Here is a 16,304-nt window from a genome sequence, read left to right as displayed (position 1 = left end):
ACGAGACTAAGAGTCTACAGACATGCTAGCAGCTCTGTGAGGCTGTACTTCAGCACAGCCATGCTTTGTGCCAAACGCTTAACATGCTGATGCTAAGCAGGTATAATGTTAACCATGTTCACCATCTTAGTTTAGCATGTTAACATGCTAATACTTGCTAATTAGCCCAACAACTATTGGATGGATTGCCATGAAATTTTGTACAGACATTCATGTTCCCCTCAGGATGAATCCTAAGGACTTCGGTGATCCCCTGAATTTAACTCTTGCGCCACCAGCAACTTCACATTTGTGGTTTTAAGTGAAATGTCTAAACAACTATTGGATGGATTGTCATGACATTTGGTTCAGACGTTCGTGTCCCACTCAGGATGAACTGTGATCCACTGACTTTTCATCTAGCGCCACCATCAGGTCAAAATCTTAATTTGTCCAAAACTTTGGTTTATGATTAAATAAAACTAATGACATTCCCATCAGCCTCAGCTGTACTTTGTGTTTACTGCTAATTAGCAAATGTTAGCATGCTAACACACAAAACTAAGATGGTGAACATGGTAAACATTATGCCATTGTCTCTGTGACCATGTCTACATGCTGACGTTAGCATTTAGCTCAAAGCACAGCTGTGCCTCCACAGCCTCACAGATCTGCAAGCATGGCTGTAGACTCGTACTCTTATTTAACAACAACAATGTACTCATAACCTGGAAATGAAACCCGAATATCAGAGCAACCTTGTCATGTCTTCTGAGCCAAATCCAAAATGCACTGAATAAAAAGGTTAGACGAGTCACGCTAACTAAAGCTTAAAGAGATACAGTATTACAGGATTATTCTGATCTAACCATGCTAAACTCATGTAGGTACAATTTGTTTTACGCATGACAACCCCAACTGTGATCCACTAGGGTCCTGAGTTTTAGAGCTTAAAGTCACGTTAAATGATATCCCACCAAGACCAGCACAAACCTTTTGAATGAGAACTAATGGCAATTGCTTTTGTGTTCTATAAATAAACTGCTGTTTGGCAAGGGGTTTTTAACTAAACTTATATATCTAAGTGTATATAGAATTGAAGTCCCTTTATGTAATCGTTTAAGACAGAAAATAAATGTGTTTTTCTTATTGTGTATCTGTATGTGTTCAAAATTGCTACCACCAAACTCCTATGATGTATACAGCAACGCCTTTGGAGTATTTGCTTTCTTTGCCATAAAAGTATTAGCATCCATAAATGTTGATTCATTGAACATTAGCTTCCATGTAACAAAAAATGTAAACACAGTCCAGCGTTACACTTGATGAAGTAGTAAGCCTGTTGTACAGTGAATACTTTCTAGACTCATCTCTTTTTTACATAATAAATACCTGCCAGGGGGAACTCAACTGACAAACGTCCGCCTCCCCCTGAGACAGATACGCTGCACATTTTGTGCATTTTATGACAAAACCTAAATGTTATATGATTATGTAAAAGTACGTGATGATATTTGAACGACTGAAAAAATGATTCCTAATCTGATTTTGCAAGGTAGATATGCCGAGTTTCAAAGAGACGCTCCCAGATTATGTTCGGTGGTTGTAGAGGAGAATAAAGTCAGAGTATTTGTCATTCCAGCTTTAACTTGAGTAAAAAAATCCAAATAAATTTGTCTTAACTGTCCTTTAAAGCAATCAGATGTGTTGGCACTACACTCTACAGTATGCTGCTGTATTATAATGAGCCATGTGTTACCACCGAGTCAGATTTAAGCAGCGGCCTCTTGGTCCCCGAGGCATAAGAGGCACTGATAGATTACTTAATGTTGATGCCAGTCACAATATCTGTCTCACACACATCTTACAGTACACTGGGAATTCTGTCGTCTTCTCAAAGGTATTTTTTTAAGAAGAACCAAAGTAGTACTAAAAACAAACGTTTAGCATCAGTACCATATGTAGCATTATATTGTATGGGTTATTATAACGAGGACATATTTATAAGGTAAATTAGCCGCAGCTTGTCCAGCTGATTAGTTTGTTTGTGAATGCCATTCATCATGTTACCATGCAAATCCTGGTAGCAGCAGCTTGACCAGCACACAGACAGGTGAGCTGCAGGTACACTCCACTCACACTCTCAGCATATTATTTAAAAAAATAGCAAAAAAGAAAACTTAAAGACTATCATGAACAACCAGGTTAAGTCTATTTTTCAGTCAGGGCCAACATCGAAAATAAGAGAACAATATCTATTCACTGGGATGAAAGCAGCTTTATTTAAATCAGGAAATGTGTCCCAGTGGAGAAAAACCAGTTGGTCACCTGATGCACTGGGAATACTGGTGTTCTCTCACCTTTATCCTAAAAACACTGACTTCGGTACAATGCATATTAATCAGACTTTCTAACGATAGGCGCATGCAACATCTCTGCCATTAGCAGCATGGCTTACCCACAACTCCGACACTCTGCCATTACACAGCACATATACTCATCCCAGCTCTTTAATTGCCTTCACTCGATGTGGTTTTGGCACCACTGCAGCAGATGGTCTTATAATCTGGTTTGAGACTATTACACTGGAGACACAGATAATCTGATCCCATTGTGGAGGAGCGGCCCAACACGACCCCCAGCGTTTCCAACAGACCTTCACTGTCTAAGTAACAAAGTAACATTACAGTAATAGGTAGCAGTGATAAAAGAAGCAAAGATAACCAGTAATAAAGGAAAATACTCATTAACATACGCAACTGTAATAAAAGTAAAAAGAGTAAAAAAGTTTATCATCAATTGAGTTGCCCAAATACTTGTATTCAATGACTCTCTCAATACAAGTTCCATTAAAAGTGACTATTTTAAAGTTAGGATCATAAGTCATTTTAGAAAACAAACATGAATTTAGTTTTGTCTGCATTTAAAACAAGTTTAAAATTATTGAATGACCTTTTTTTTAGGAGGGTTTGTTACTATATACTGTGCCCCCGTGTAATATGAATCAATATCCCCGTTATTCATGTTATTGTCACCACTACCCACATTAGTTTTTGAATATTGGCTCATAGATAACTTTTAAAATATGTTTATTAGATTTTGTTGCAACATAAAACTGTATGTTTGAAAAAAAAAAAGTATTTTTTCACAACATATATTTTATGGTTTACGTAACATAAAATGTATGTTAAGCATCACAGATTTATGTAACGCTCACATAAATATTCTGGTGCAATGAGACCACATGTGTTCCAAATATTAAAATAAAGTACACTAAAATAAAGTAGCAAAATAAAGTAAAACAATGGACTGAATTTATGGACTGCATTTAAACAAACAAAAACAAAAAAATGGAAAACATTGAATAGAATATTTAAAAAGACAAAGATGTAGAGAAAGGGAGAGGTGGATGGCTAAGGTACAGTGGCAAAATTAAAGGCAAATCTATGCAATGTGGAGTTAAATACAAATGCATAATAGCATGCTACTTCCATTCCCAACCATGTTTTATGTGTAGTTTGATGTAACTAAGTTATTAATCCCAAGGATGGCAGATGGGATTGCAGTCTGAGCAATAATGCTGCAAAAGGCATAAAAGGTCTCCCAGATGTTGACCTTTACAGTGTTAGCCACCTGTTGTGTTTAATCCTCTGCTTATACCTCCAGTATTTAACTGTGTCTTCAAAAAGGTGTGACGTGGTTATCCCCTTAATCTTCAAGACAGCTGTCTGGATTTAGGTAGTGATGACCATAATCCCGTTTGGCACCTTGAGGGGTGAACACGAAGCAGAGAAACTCGAACGAGTGCTGCAGAGGTTTGAACCCCAAACACAGGAAAGCAAGAGGGCCGAGAGACAAGAGGAAGAAGTTTCACCTTTGTGAAAGTCAGTTTGCAGGATGGGGAATACTAAGAGCAGCGCTTTGTCGAAGGAGCTCCTGGAAGATCTGAAATCCAACACGAAATACTCCGAGGCCGAGCTCTGCACCTGGTACCAGTCCTTCCTGAAGGAGTGTCCCAGCGGGAAGATCAGCAAGGAGCAGTTTGAAGGCATCTACGCCAGTTTCTTCCCAAACGCGGACCCCACAGAGTACGCACGGCACGTGTTCAGGAGCTTTGACACCAACGCAGATGGCACTTTGGACTTTAAGGAGTACATTGTCGCTCTGCATCTCACGTCCGGGGGAAAGACTCTGCAGAAGCTGGAGTGGGCCTTCGCCCTGTACGACGTGGACGGGAATGGAACCATCAGCAATAATGAAATCCTAGAGATTGTTAGGGTACTTATACCTTCTTCTTTCATCATGTTGGTGCAGAAAACAGTATATAGTTGCTACTCACAACCTCAAGTATTTAATAGATTATATATTTGACAGACATTTCTGTTATCCCTGCAGTAATTAATACCTTTTGACTTCTGTTCGGCCTCTTTCCAAAAGCCTTTCACCATGTTAACATGGGTAAACGTTGAACACAATATGGTATATTGTTCCAAAATTTGGTTTAATTAATTAATTGTTCTATTTTCTCAAAAATGTCTGTAATGGAGGCAAAAGAAAACAGCTTCATTATGTAGCTGAAGGGGATTGTAATGTAAGTAAGTAATTAATGAGTCCACAATGTTGTAGACATTTTAAATCCTTATAAGCAGAATAATAAACAGACTCGACATTGTGTAGTCTGTAAAAACTGTGTAAATTGCCATCATAATTTCCCTGATTGAAATGTTTTAAATGGCTCTTTTAGTCAGACAAACAGCCCCAAACCCCAAAGTATTCAGTTTTCAGTTTACAAAGCAAAGAAAAGCAGCAAGTTGTCATATTTGAGAAGCTGGAACCAGCAACTGTTTTAAAATTTTGCTTGATGAATGTTGAATTTTCTGATGGTTTCAGCACTAACTGAATCCACTGTAAAATACATGGATCCTTTATGTTCTTTAGGATATTATTTTGTGTATAATTTGTATTTAATGATTAAATTAAGCATGCACTGTAAAAACATGTTCAAAACTTACCCTCCTGCAGTCAATATTCAACATGATTCCTGCTGATGACCAGAAGAACCTCCCCGAGGATGAAAACACGCCGGAGAAGAGGGCTGAAAAAATCTGGGAATTCTTCGGGAAGAAGGAGAACGGTAACTCACAACTCATTAACAGCTTTACAGCTTTTCTATACCTTCACAAGCACCCACATGTGTTGATGCTGTTCTGCTTGTGCTGTCCGTCCTTTCGCAGATAAAATCTCAGAGGGAGAATTCATTCAGGGTGTGATGGACAACAAGGACATCCTGCGGTTGATACAATATGATGAGCCTCAGAAAATTAAAGACAAGCTGAAAGAGAAGAAGCAATAGTATATATGGGCTTAAAAAGGGGCAGAAAAAGCCCCCCTCATGTGGTTTAAGACTGTTTACATTCTAACATCATCTGGCTGCTTGTGCACCTTTCTCTGTTTTGTAATTTATTCATTTTTGGACTCATTTGTTTGCATTTTTGACATTTGATACTAGAAAACAGAAGCTGAACATCTTGAAATGGCAATTTAAGCCCTGAGTTTGAAACTTTGTGAAGTTACACTGTGGATCTGTATTGAACAGGTAGTAAACAACATCATTAAACTGCCCTACAAAGCCAAAACGCAGTAACTACATATTTGGTCAAATTGACCAAATATGGGATGCAACTTTTTGACATCTAACCTTACAATAGAAATAACAATATTATACAACTGAATGGATATTTTTTGGGAAAACAGCATGAAAAGGTCATAAGAACTAGAAAACAGGTAAAAACCAAACTGCAGCGACTGCACTGCAGCTAGTTAAGGCTAGCTACTAAGATAGCCTTAGCCAAAGTGAATTCACCCACTTATTGTGTTTCCTGTGATTGAAAAGTCTATTTTTGGCTGCTCTTACATCTCAGTAATTGAGTTTGTTACACCACATAAATTAGACAACAGCTCGATCATTAAATTATAATGGAGAGTAAAGTAGCTAGTCCTGCTAAACGCTAACTAGCCTAGCTAACAGAGTAGCAGTAAATGTGATCTGTGGAGCCTCTGACTCTGGTGGAATTCAGGTGTTTCACAGATAAATCACATATTTTTGTACTGAATTACAGTTCATTAGTTTAAGTGGAGTGCTGAAGAAGAAACAAGAACATATTTTGTTTGTTTGCTTTCCTGCAGCCTTTAGATTGTCCAAACATAGAGTGTAGCATCTAAATGTTTTTTAGGTTTTATGTAAGGTCTGTGACAATGTTTACTAATCTGCAAAAAAGGCATAAAGTTAAGTTTTTACAGCTTCAGCCTTCAAACTTCAAACCCCTTTTTCTCTCTTCTTAACTTCACTAGCTAGGTTTCCATCCAAATGTAACGCAAACTAACAGAATATCCAGAAAAATCCTTAAATGAGCGCCAGTCAAACCTCAAACGGTGAAAAACAATGTAGAAAACGTGATGGAAATATAGCATTTATGTTAGATTCGTGTATTAATTTGAGGAACGTTACAGTCTCCTCATCGCTCCACACAGAGCTGATGTTTTCGTCTCTTCAGTGGAAGCTTCAGTGACATTAAAGTCACGTTTCATGTACGTCATGATTTATCCGCTTTGTCTCATTTTGCTTTTCTCGACAAACCAAGCGTAAAAACATTTGTTTGATTTATGCACAAATTGAAAAACAGGTGGATGGAAACCCATTTACTGTTTCTGTATTTACTGCTCTCTGGCTTTGTAAGGCAGTATAGGCCTCCGTCTCCTGACTTGACGTCCGTACACATTTGACGGCGCTTTATCGTGACCCCTCCCTCCTGCCACCCCCTATGTTTGCATGGCAGCCTTTCCAGACAGCCAATTTACTCTCTCATGTCTGGCAGCGTACCAGCATGTTTTTTCACACTTGGATTCATTAGGTGGATAGCAAGAAAGTCGGGACAAGAGCTCCTTATGAAAGGAATTAGGCTCTGGTTAACAATCCGCCTGTATCAGCCAATCCTATTAGGAGCTGAAGGTCAGTTGAGACAAACAACCTCCTTACTAGTTAGGATAATATGGGCTTGGCACAGTGAAGGATACTCTGGATAGCTTGTATGCTAACTCTAACTTCAAATCCAGTCTCACTTTTTAAAAATCATTTTTGTTTAATAATAAACATTCTGAGGCACGCCAAGTGATAAAGCACGCATCAGTGGGAAAGATTAGAGGAAATACTGAGTGTTTTGAGCATGTACACAACAGTGTGTATTTATTGAAAACATTGGCCTTCTTCCACATACATGGATGGGTAATCAACGACAAGGATAGAAGAAAACTACAACTCCTGTGCTTACTTTGATTACATAGCTTTTTGTGTAATTTGTTAGCAGGTTTTTAAAATCGTTATTTTAACTTAAAGGTACCCTGTGGAGTTTTCTGGTGCTTTGTGTGTATCCTTGAGGCCTACGAACGTGTTGAATGCATGTCCTAAAAGATTTGCAAAACCGACTTTTAAGGGACTGTACCGTAAAATTACTTGGGTGGGGGAGGGGTCAGAAAAGGGGGAGGGTAGGGTCGAGTGTCTTACTATTTACTTGTCCTTAGTTTAGATTTTATTTCAGCCTAACTTTGCAATGTAGTTAATAGTTATAATTTTCCTCCAGTCCCTAAAGAATTTTGAAACCTGCATTGTTTACATTCATGTTTGCTAGCTAGCTAGTCTTTCTCTTCCCTGCCTTTTCTTGGCAAATTGCTACATTTCATGGTGTGTGACTGCCTCCGTCTGTCAATCAGTGGAATAGCCTGAAAATGGTGGCAAGAAAGTGTATTGCATCACTGGTGCGTGTGCCTGTTAGTCCTTGTGCGTGTGCATGAGATACAAACACATCGGGGACCTGCATGACAAACTGTTGCTCCATAGCGCTGCTAGTGGTAAACAAAACTCCACAGGGTACCTTTAAATATGTTTTACTTGTTTTTTCTTATGTATAATTAAAATAATATTTTACTTTGCTATTTTTAAATCTCATCTACTAACTAAAGCAGGTTGTGTAGTTGCTCTAAGTCACTCTAATTCTGCCACTTGTGTAGCCAGTAAGAGGAAAAAACTGCGACATAGCTAGGCATTATTTTGTAATGTTTAAAGTATCGCTTGGAAAAGATGTGTGTACATGTCAATTTCCTACCTTTTATTTTAGTCTGAGTGTAATTTCACCTCTACTTAAATAAACCCTCAGAAGTGAATGTCTTCCTGAGTAGGACATGTTAGTCCACCATAATCACCAAGCAAAGTCGCTACCAAACCACAAAAAGCAATCATCTACATAGCACAAATGTGAGTGACATTAAACAGTTAAAAACATTGTTTGCACCCCATAAAGTTGAGGTTGTATTTTACTTTATGCTTCATTGTGATGCTTTCTCTGTGCTTTTATGTCTGATTTTAATTCCGTGTTTTTATTCATTCAAGTAGATCCTTGTAATAAACTTGTGACGCTGTATTTTATTTTGCATCCTCAGACTTTTGCTACTTTGCTGCTGTTACACACAGTGAGGAGTAAATATAAAGGGAAACACACCGTCATATCATACTTAATCAGAAAGTGCCGATCCTGACCAATTTGATGTATGTCTGGGGACGAAGATTTATACATTTATCTGATGGGTGCAGTTAGTGGATAGTTTCCGTATTAAGGTTTTACATGAAAAACAAAATATGACAAACTTACTAAACTAGTGTCAAATAGAGTTCTTACAACATTAAAATACTGCTTGATGTTACACAGTGATTTCATACTCTAAAAGAGGCCTTTCTTCACAGTGAGGTTTGCTTTTGATTCTTAATTCTTTTTACTTTGAGTGTTTTACTTTAATGGAATCTTTTTTTTAACTTCAGCTCTTTAAGTACTTTCCTTTAAAGCACTGAATAATATATTGTAGAAAAGGAGATTCATGCAGACTGCTCTTGCATGTAAGACATTTACTGAACCAGTACGTCAAACTAATGTTTAATTCCATGCAGACATTCATGACCATCACCGGACAAGAATATTGATATTGGACGATTCTGCAAAACCCCAAAATATGTTCGGTGACTTAGTTTTTTAAAATTCTCGCTTTCTATGAAATAGTTAAAATTAAAATTAGGGAAAGATAAACTACGGTTAAGGTGTGGTTAGAGTTAGCCTACTAAAACACTGGTTTAAGTTTAGCATAAAAACTGGAAACAGGGGGAACGGCTAGCCTGGCTCCGTCTAACAGTAACAAAATCCACCAACCAGCACTTCTAAAGCTCACTAATTAACACATATCTTGTTTGTTTGAACCGCACAAAAACCAAAGTGTAAAAGCGTCAATTATAATAGTCACGTAACGTAAACCCCTGTAAAATGGTGAATTGTTGTTTTTACACTGTTTTTGTACTGATTAAACAAATGAGATCTAACGTGTTTATTAGTGAGCATTGTAGGTGCCGGTAGGCGGATTTTGTTAACATTTAACAGAGGCAGGCTAGCTGTTTCCCCCTATTTCCAGTCTTTGTGCTAAGCTAAGCTAACTGGCTACTGGCTGTAGCTTCATATTAACGACAGATATTAGAGTGGTATCAGTCTTCTCATCTAACTGTTCGACAGAAAGCGAATGAGAGTACTTCCAAAAAATGCTGAACTATTTTCTTTTACATTTGTACATCAAATTTCTGCAAATTACTGGACAAATCTTTGTTTTGATTTGATTTTGATAAGAAATTATGCAATACATACAGTCGAGCTTCTTCATCAGACTCATCAGAAACATGCTACTTTGCATCATCTTGTCCTGAAGCCTAGTTTTGGCTTGGATTAATACCTGGCCAGAATACACACCGTATCAGTGTCCATCCACCTGCCTTACTTCCCCTTCCGGTCTGTACTGGACTGGATCCAGTGGCGTTTGGTGAGCCTGTAAACTAACCTAAAGATCAAACGTTTCAGCTGATTAAACAGTGGTCAGGTGGTGTGTGTATGTGTGTGTGAGTGTGTGTGTGTGTGTGTGTTCCTCTGCTCAACACAATTGTTGAAAACCATGAAAATATTACTTCCCATTTCTGAAATCCTAACCTCCCAATGCAGTTACATAATAACACACCGCTGACGTTTGATTTTCAAAGAGGAGATTTATTTTGGACACTGCATTAAACAGTACACCGTCTGGACAGAGGTCACCTATGATCAAACATTCTCAAAACATCGAGAACATCGGATTTAATGCATGTTATGAAAATGTTAATCAGGGAGGGGCAGTAAACTCAACCGTTACGTCATCATGAAACTGTCGATTCTTGTCAAGAACATTTAGTTGGAACATAATAACTTGTTACATTTAGTGCACAACATTGACACACACTGATAAAATCTCTACAACAGATATGCTATTTAAACCTGCGCATGAAGCCTTTTGGGTTTAAAGCAAAGTCTGAATGTGCTGAATCCATTCACAATTCAAACAAAAAAAGTCGACTTTTCTTTATTTAACACAAAATCATGTAATGCACTTAACGCATTATCAATGTTGGTGATAAGGCAGGTAAGCAATTATTTATTTTTTCATAGCAATTGTTTTCTTGTGCCTGGCAGCTGGATTAGGATTACGACTTGAATCTTTATTTGATTGGCTTCGTGCTTTTAAGAAATTGAAAAGAACGGCCACAGAAAGATAATCCAAATAAATCCAGAACAGACAGAGCACAACAAAATGTAAAGACAAAGACAGACACACACACATACATGTAAACACAGACACATACTGTACATGCAGTCTCTGATAAAATGGGTTTCATTTGCGTTTGTGCAACTGGGACGAGTTCGATCAATAACATCCTGGCCAGATCAATCCATATCACAAATTCACTACCTTATCTTCTCTTTTGGAATATGCTTTCTGCTGCACGTTGCCCTCGTTTACCAGCCACCGTCGTAAAGATATTCTCTGTACATTTACCAAAAATAAAACAAACAACATTGTACAGTACAAACACCTCATCAGGCCAAAGATCTGAGGCCTGTTAAACATTTGACAGCAAAATACATCTAGAATGTATGTACAAATGTACACTGATGCAGAGTAGAATATGTCAAGGACATTCCAGGTATATAACCGTTAGGCACTAAAAGGTGTTTCAGTGTAACTTGGACCACCTTTTCCCTCCGGACTGATCCAAAATAGACCCTGGCCTAAATCCAATCGACCACGTGTTAAATTCACATTCCAAAACACTGTATGTGTGTGTTGTTGTTGTTGTTTTTTTTTTTAAACAATTGAGGTTACTGGATATTAACGCTGTACACGTAAATTCTCATTTTGTTTGTGAGAAAGCTCCTAAATTGATTCCGTCACTCACAAGATGCAGAATACCTTGTGTAAATTCAGTGAACTACACCAAAACAACCATCGTGGTTCCACAAATTGTGCAGCTCCCCATATACAGTAAAAGCAAGATATTCAAAACATGCATTTCCACCAAAATGAACCAGCAAAATATGAAAATATATCATATTCATTCTAAGATCTCGATATGCTTCAATATCCGTATCTAAAATAAAGGTAATATCAATAAACAGACTTTTTTTGTTTTTGTTCGGTTTACTCAAACTGGAAAAGTGTAAATTGAAGCTAAACTAAACGATTCAAAATACATATAATTGTTCTAATAGTGTCAACTTTACAACAGGTAAACAGCAGAATATGGTAAATGGCATTCAATAAGCTAATGTTGATTATGATAGGGTTAAAATTTAGAAGGAACATGCTGGTACTTTGATCCATTACTGTTTGCTGGACTCAGACTGCGTTAAGTTGGAACCTTTCCTCCTGTTATTCCAGTCAGAGAGAGGAAGAGCAGACCTCAGTAGTCTGAACATGCACCGTCCCCGGATCAGTGTTATCAGAAGTGCTCTGGGACTCCGTGGATGTGTTATAATACTGAAGACAGAATGGCTGATCCCAGGTCAGGATGGTCTATATGTCCATATCCACAGGTCGAACATTGCCGGTTTTATTCTCCTTCACCCACAGCTCTCTGTCTTTGCCTGGATCCACGTTCTGCAGCAGCTGGTCGACTGGCTCCACCATCTACGGACACACAAACAGTAACACGATCCCATTAAACATCAGCATTTGTTCAGTTCATTTATTGCCACATACAGCGTACAGGAGTGATGGTGACGGCAGCTGGTTGGCTTGTCCGTCCAACCCTTTGGTCCAAATTAAGAGTTCTCAACAACTACTTGGCATAATATTTGGTATCCAGTAAAGCAATAAAAGGATTTGCATGTGTTAGCATTTGTTTATGTTCAGGTCCAGTGTCTAGTTCTCTTTATTATGAGGAGCACAATATGATTATACCCTCTCACTGTAACTCAAAATACATGCATTTTTTTACTAATATAAATATAAAAAAACATTGTATAGCCACCATCTCATTGTCTTAAATTTAATGGTTTATATAGGAACATAACCCTTCTTACCTTCATGTATCCATACTTAACTTTTACATTTTAAGATGGTAAAAGACATCAATTAATCAATGACAGACAGAGATCAATTCATCAAACTTACTGTTGTTGGCAACGCTTCATTTAAAAAAATGTTTCTATCTATGTGACTCACAGCGCGAGGCAGGGTCCACCTGATCACTGTCCCGGCGTACGCTGGTGTTGCATCAGTTGGGCGGAGTTTGCCATCAAACTAATGTAAAATAAGCCCATCGGTGACCCGGCACCATACTCCGTGGGTAGTAGACTAATCAAGTGGACCCAACCCTAACCCTAACACCCCGTAAAACGGTGAATTATCGTTTTTAAACTTGTGTTTTTGTCCAAATTAAACGAGATGCAGTATAACATGTTAATTGGTGAGCTTTAGTAGAGCTGGAAGGCTGTTTTTCTTACCTTTGGACAGAGCTGGGCTAGCTGTAATTTCATTTATTAATCTGGGTTTCATCTGAGATTAAGTCACTTTCCATCCTGACATGAGCAAAATTCTGGGTGAAACTGCAACACTGAATCGTTTCAACAAAAGTCAATGAGTATTATAGCAAAATATCCCCTATTCAATATATAACTTATAACCTATAAATGTACATGTCATCATATTAGGTTGCAGGTATTAGGTTCCAGTGTGCGTATAATTTGCCTTGTCAGCCACCACGCAGAGAAGCAGCCTTGTTGTGGTAGTTTCCCACAGTGCTGACAGGTGAGGCCTCGTTAGGTGTTCAGGGTTTACTCTACCCCTCCTAAATAAGCAGAGGGTCTGGGTGGGCGTCTGAAGCTAGTGCGCTGGATGAAAGGCTGACAGGAGAACACCTAGGGCTCGCTCTGTCACAACACCTACACTCACCGACGGAAATCATGTCAAAGCCAGCTGCAATCATTGGTACGTCTGATAATGGTTTGCTCAGTTGTTTGCTGATAAGGTTCACAGTACAATTCTAACTAATTGATTAGTTATAAATAAAAATGAGGGTAAACTATGATGTAGATGATAACAGTTGGGGAGTGTGTAAACAGGTAGTATAATGTTGCCATGGAGTCAGTGAGTTACGCTGTGGGCTACAACTTGAGCCCAGTTTCTTTTAGCCTATATTTGTTTACATTTTGGCAGATTAGCCCCATTAAATGTACACTGAATTAGCTATTAGCAGCTCCTGTTTGCAGTGAACCCATGAATGTACAGACAACTATCACTGGATTACTTTGATACTGAAGAAAACTTAAAAATGTGATGATTCTCGGGCAAGTTCTGGAGTTATAAGGAGGGTCTTTTTTCTATTTCTAAGTGGATTTATGGACGCTTAAAGAGAAGGAAGACGACGTCTGACACAAATAAGGGTTTTAAAGAAATGAAAAATACATTTTTCAAGTTCTAATCTTGTGTCCCTGTGTTAATTGTGCATTTATCTAGTGTTACATGCTAAATATGTTTAAAAAAAAAAAGTTTTTGAGTATTTTTATATCAAAATACCTCTTTCCTCTTCCTGTAAAATGTAAAAATGACTCATTTGAACTCAAATGTGAATACAGGAGAAAGGAGCACAAACTCACACTCTGATTGAACATGTCCGTTTCATGGCGCAGAGTCGTGTACTGGCGTAAATGCTGCTGAATCCACTCAATCCGTTCAACCTCCAGTTTCTCCAGCTCCTAAAGCGGAAGGAAGACAAAAGTTCATCGTCAGTAACACAGAAAAACTGTTACTGGCTTTACTTCCTCATTGTTTGGTGTCCCACAGACCCCACTGCTGTATGTGTACACATAATAATAATAACAACAGCAAAATCAACCATTTATTTGATCCTTTTTCCTGTCACCTTGTTAAAACCCCCATACACAGAAAAGTATTAAAGTTGTAACCGTTCCCTTTGACAAAAACTGAGCTGCACATTTGATGAAGATTATAAAAATCCTTGTTTTTACACCAAATCAGGAAATATTATATATATGTTATATATATACAGATATATTATAAGAAAATAATTTATATTTCCTTATTTGGGAAATAAAGTAACTATTATATATTATCTATTTTTATTAGATAATAAAATTATTTCTATTTTTCTATTTTTTATGATGCGATATTCATTAACAAAGATATATTTCTTTAATATGTTTTACATATATTTTAAAATATATATTTTATATATATTTTGTAATAAGTCATTTACAGACAAAGAAATGTACAGTATGTTATCCTGCATAGTAACATTATTTATTATTTTTGGGGTAAATTCCCCAGTTAGATCTTAGATAAAACTCCAATAACAAATACAGATACACTTATTTTGGATTTGGGAGGGTAGTGCTGCATGAAAAGTCCTTTCATCATCATTCACAGATACAGAGAAGATGAAAATCCACTGTAATTAAGTAAGGTGTCCTTTTCTGTAGCGGACACTTCAGAGAAGCGATTCTCAGAGCCATTACTATAAAGCTGAAAAAACACTGCTGTTAAAGAGGACCTCAAACTGAACATTAGGCTTCATCTGCGATCCAGAGAGAAGGTCTTACCATGCTGGTGGTGACCATTTCTTCAAACCACTTGGACTGGGTTTGGTTGTACAGATCCACGCAGCGCATCAGGTCGTCTCCTGCAGAATACAGACAAGAACATGAAGGAGAGGTCAGAGGTCAACTGAGGTCTGCGTCCACAACACAAGCAAACAGCAATCAGCATTTACAAGGTTGTTTCTTTTTTCTAAACTTTTCAAAAATCATCTTTTTCAGCTCTGCATGTCTGTTGTCAGTAGTAAATCTGGTGCACACGGAGCAAAACCCCTGAAGGACCAGCAGAGGGCGCTCAACACTCACTCCTCAGTGACTCAAAGACGGTTTAATTAATGTGGACATGAATCTGTTGTCATGGCTTTGTTAGTAAGAAAATAACGAAATTGAAGTTTGAAATATACAAAATTATTAATTTGCTTGTGCTGTGTAGAGGCTGTCCAACTTTTTACAGTAAAAGTAAAGTAAGTTCTATTTCAGTGGTGCAATGTAACTGAGTACATTTAATCAAGTACTGTACTTAAGTACACAATCGAGGTACTTGTACTTTACTGGAGTATTTCCATTTTATGCTACTTTATACTTCTACTCTGCCACATCTCAGATGTACTGTAGCTTTTACCATGTACAGTATCTCTAATGTGGTGATTTAGAATTTTTCTGGTAAACTGAAGGATGAAGTATTTCCTTTATGTGTTGAGAAAATTCTCCCACTTCTTAAGATAAATAATTTATAACCCCCCCTCGGATCAGCTGGAAAATGCATCATCACAAAACTGAAAACAGGCTGTTTTTCTCATGAAAAGTTGACTTTTTAGAGATACGTGGTTCTCTCAGGACAGCGACGCTTCAAACACATGATAATCTTACAGACCATGATGCATTGCTGTAGATTAAACTACCCAGCAGTATATAAAGCAGTTCAAATGAGCTCAACCTTAAACATCTGCAGCAGAAAAATGCAACATACACATGAATGCAGCAGGAATATTAATCCAGAAACATCAGATATAACAGGAAAACACTGACAGGAACATTTTACTGCACAATGAGTACTTTTACTTTGATACTTTAAGTACATTTTGCTGATAATACTTTTACTTCAGTAAGGTTTTGAATGCAGGACGTTTACTTGTAGTGGAGTATTTTCACAGTGTACTTTTACTAAAGTAAAGGAACTGAATACTTCTTCCACCACTGTTCTATTCGAATATATTTGAAACAAATGTACCAAACAGTTTCTTAAATTAAATAATACAAATAATAGTTTTTCATTTTGACTCCATGTCTCTGAAAGCGTTTGCTACTACTACTGTG

General features: G+C 37.6%; 2 protein-coding genes across 2 annotated transcripts in view; one reads left to right on the top strand and one right to left on the bottom strand.

Moving 5' to 3' along the window:
- Positions 1 to 3,633: 3,633 nt before the first annotated feature.
- rcvrna (recoverin a) lies at positions 3,634 to 8,458 on the top strand. The gene is made up of 3 exons (XM_044182316.1): positions 3,634 to 4,257; positions 5,002 to 5,113; positions 5,214 to 8,458. The coding sequence occupies exons 1-3, from the start codon at positions 3,877 to 3,879 to the stop codon at positions 5,330 to 5,332; spliced, it is 612 nt and encodes a 203-aa protein (XP_044038251.1). The 5' UTR covers positions 3,634 to 3,876; the 3' UTR covers positions 5,333 to 8,458.
- A 1,631-nt stretch (positions 8,459 to 10,089) lies between these two features.
- The window catches only part of gas7a (growth arrest-specific 7a), a 39,656-nt gene continuing 33,441 nt past the window's right edge, over positions 10,090 to 16,304 (bottom strand). Inside the window, exons 12-14 of the mRNA XM_044181925.1 lie at positions 14,994 to 15,073; positions 14,031 to 14,129; positions 10,090 to 12,060 (exon numbers count right to left, since the gene is read on the bottom strand). Coding sequence (XP_044037860.1) covers positions 11,947 to 12,060; positions 14,031 to 14,129; positions 14,994 to 15,073 — 293 coding nt within the window. The 3' untranslated portion in view covers positions 10,090 to 11,946. The remainder of the gene's footprint in view (positions 12,061 to 14,030; positions 14,130 to 14,993; positions 15,074 to 16,304) is intronic.

This window comes from Siniperca chuatsi, linkage group LG21 (genome assembly GCF_020085105.1).
Source record: "Siniperca chuatsi isolate FFG_IHB_CAS linkage group LG21, ASM2008510v1, whole genome shotgun sequence".
NCBI classification, from domain to species: domain Eukaryota; kingdom Metazoa; phylum Chordata; class Actinopteri; order Centrarchiformes; family Sinipercidae; genus Siniperca; species Siniperca chuatsi.
Note: the sequence above shows the minus strand (reverse complement) of the source record. Positions and strands in the feature narration are given on the sequence as shown.

Bases quoted from the DNA above. Each gene is read 5' to 3' on its own strand.
- rcvrna (XM_044182316.1), top strand. From the start codon at position 3,877: ATGGGGAATACTAAGAGCAGCGCTTTGTCGAAGGAGCTCCTGGAAGAT. The intron at 4,258-5,001 runs GTACTTATACCT...ACCCTCCTGCAG, and splicing joins AAATCCTAGAGATTGTTAGG to TCAATATTCAACATGATTCC. The intron at 5,114-5,213 runs GTAACTCACAAC...GTCCTTTCGCAG, and splicing joins CTTCGGGAAGAAGGAGAACG to ATAAAATCTCAGAGGGAGAA.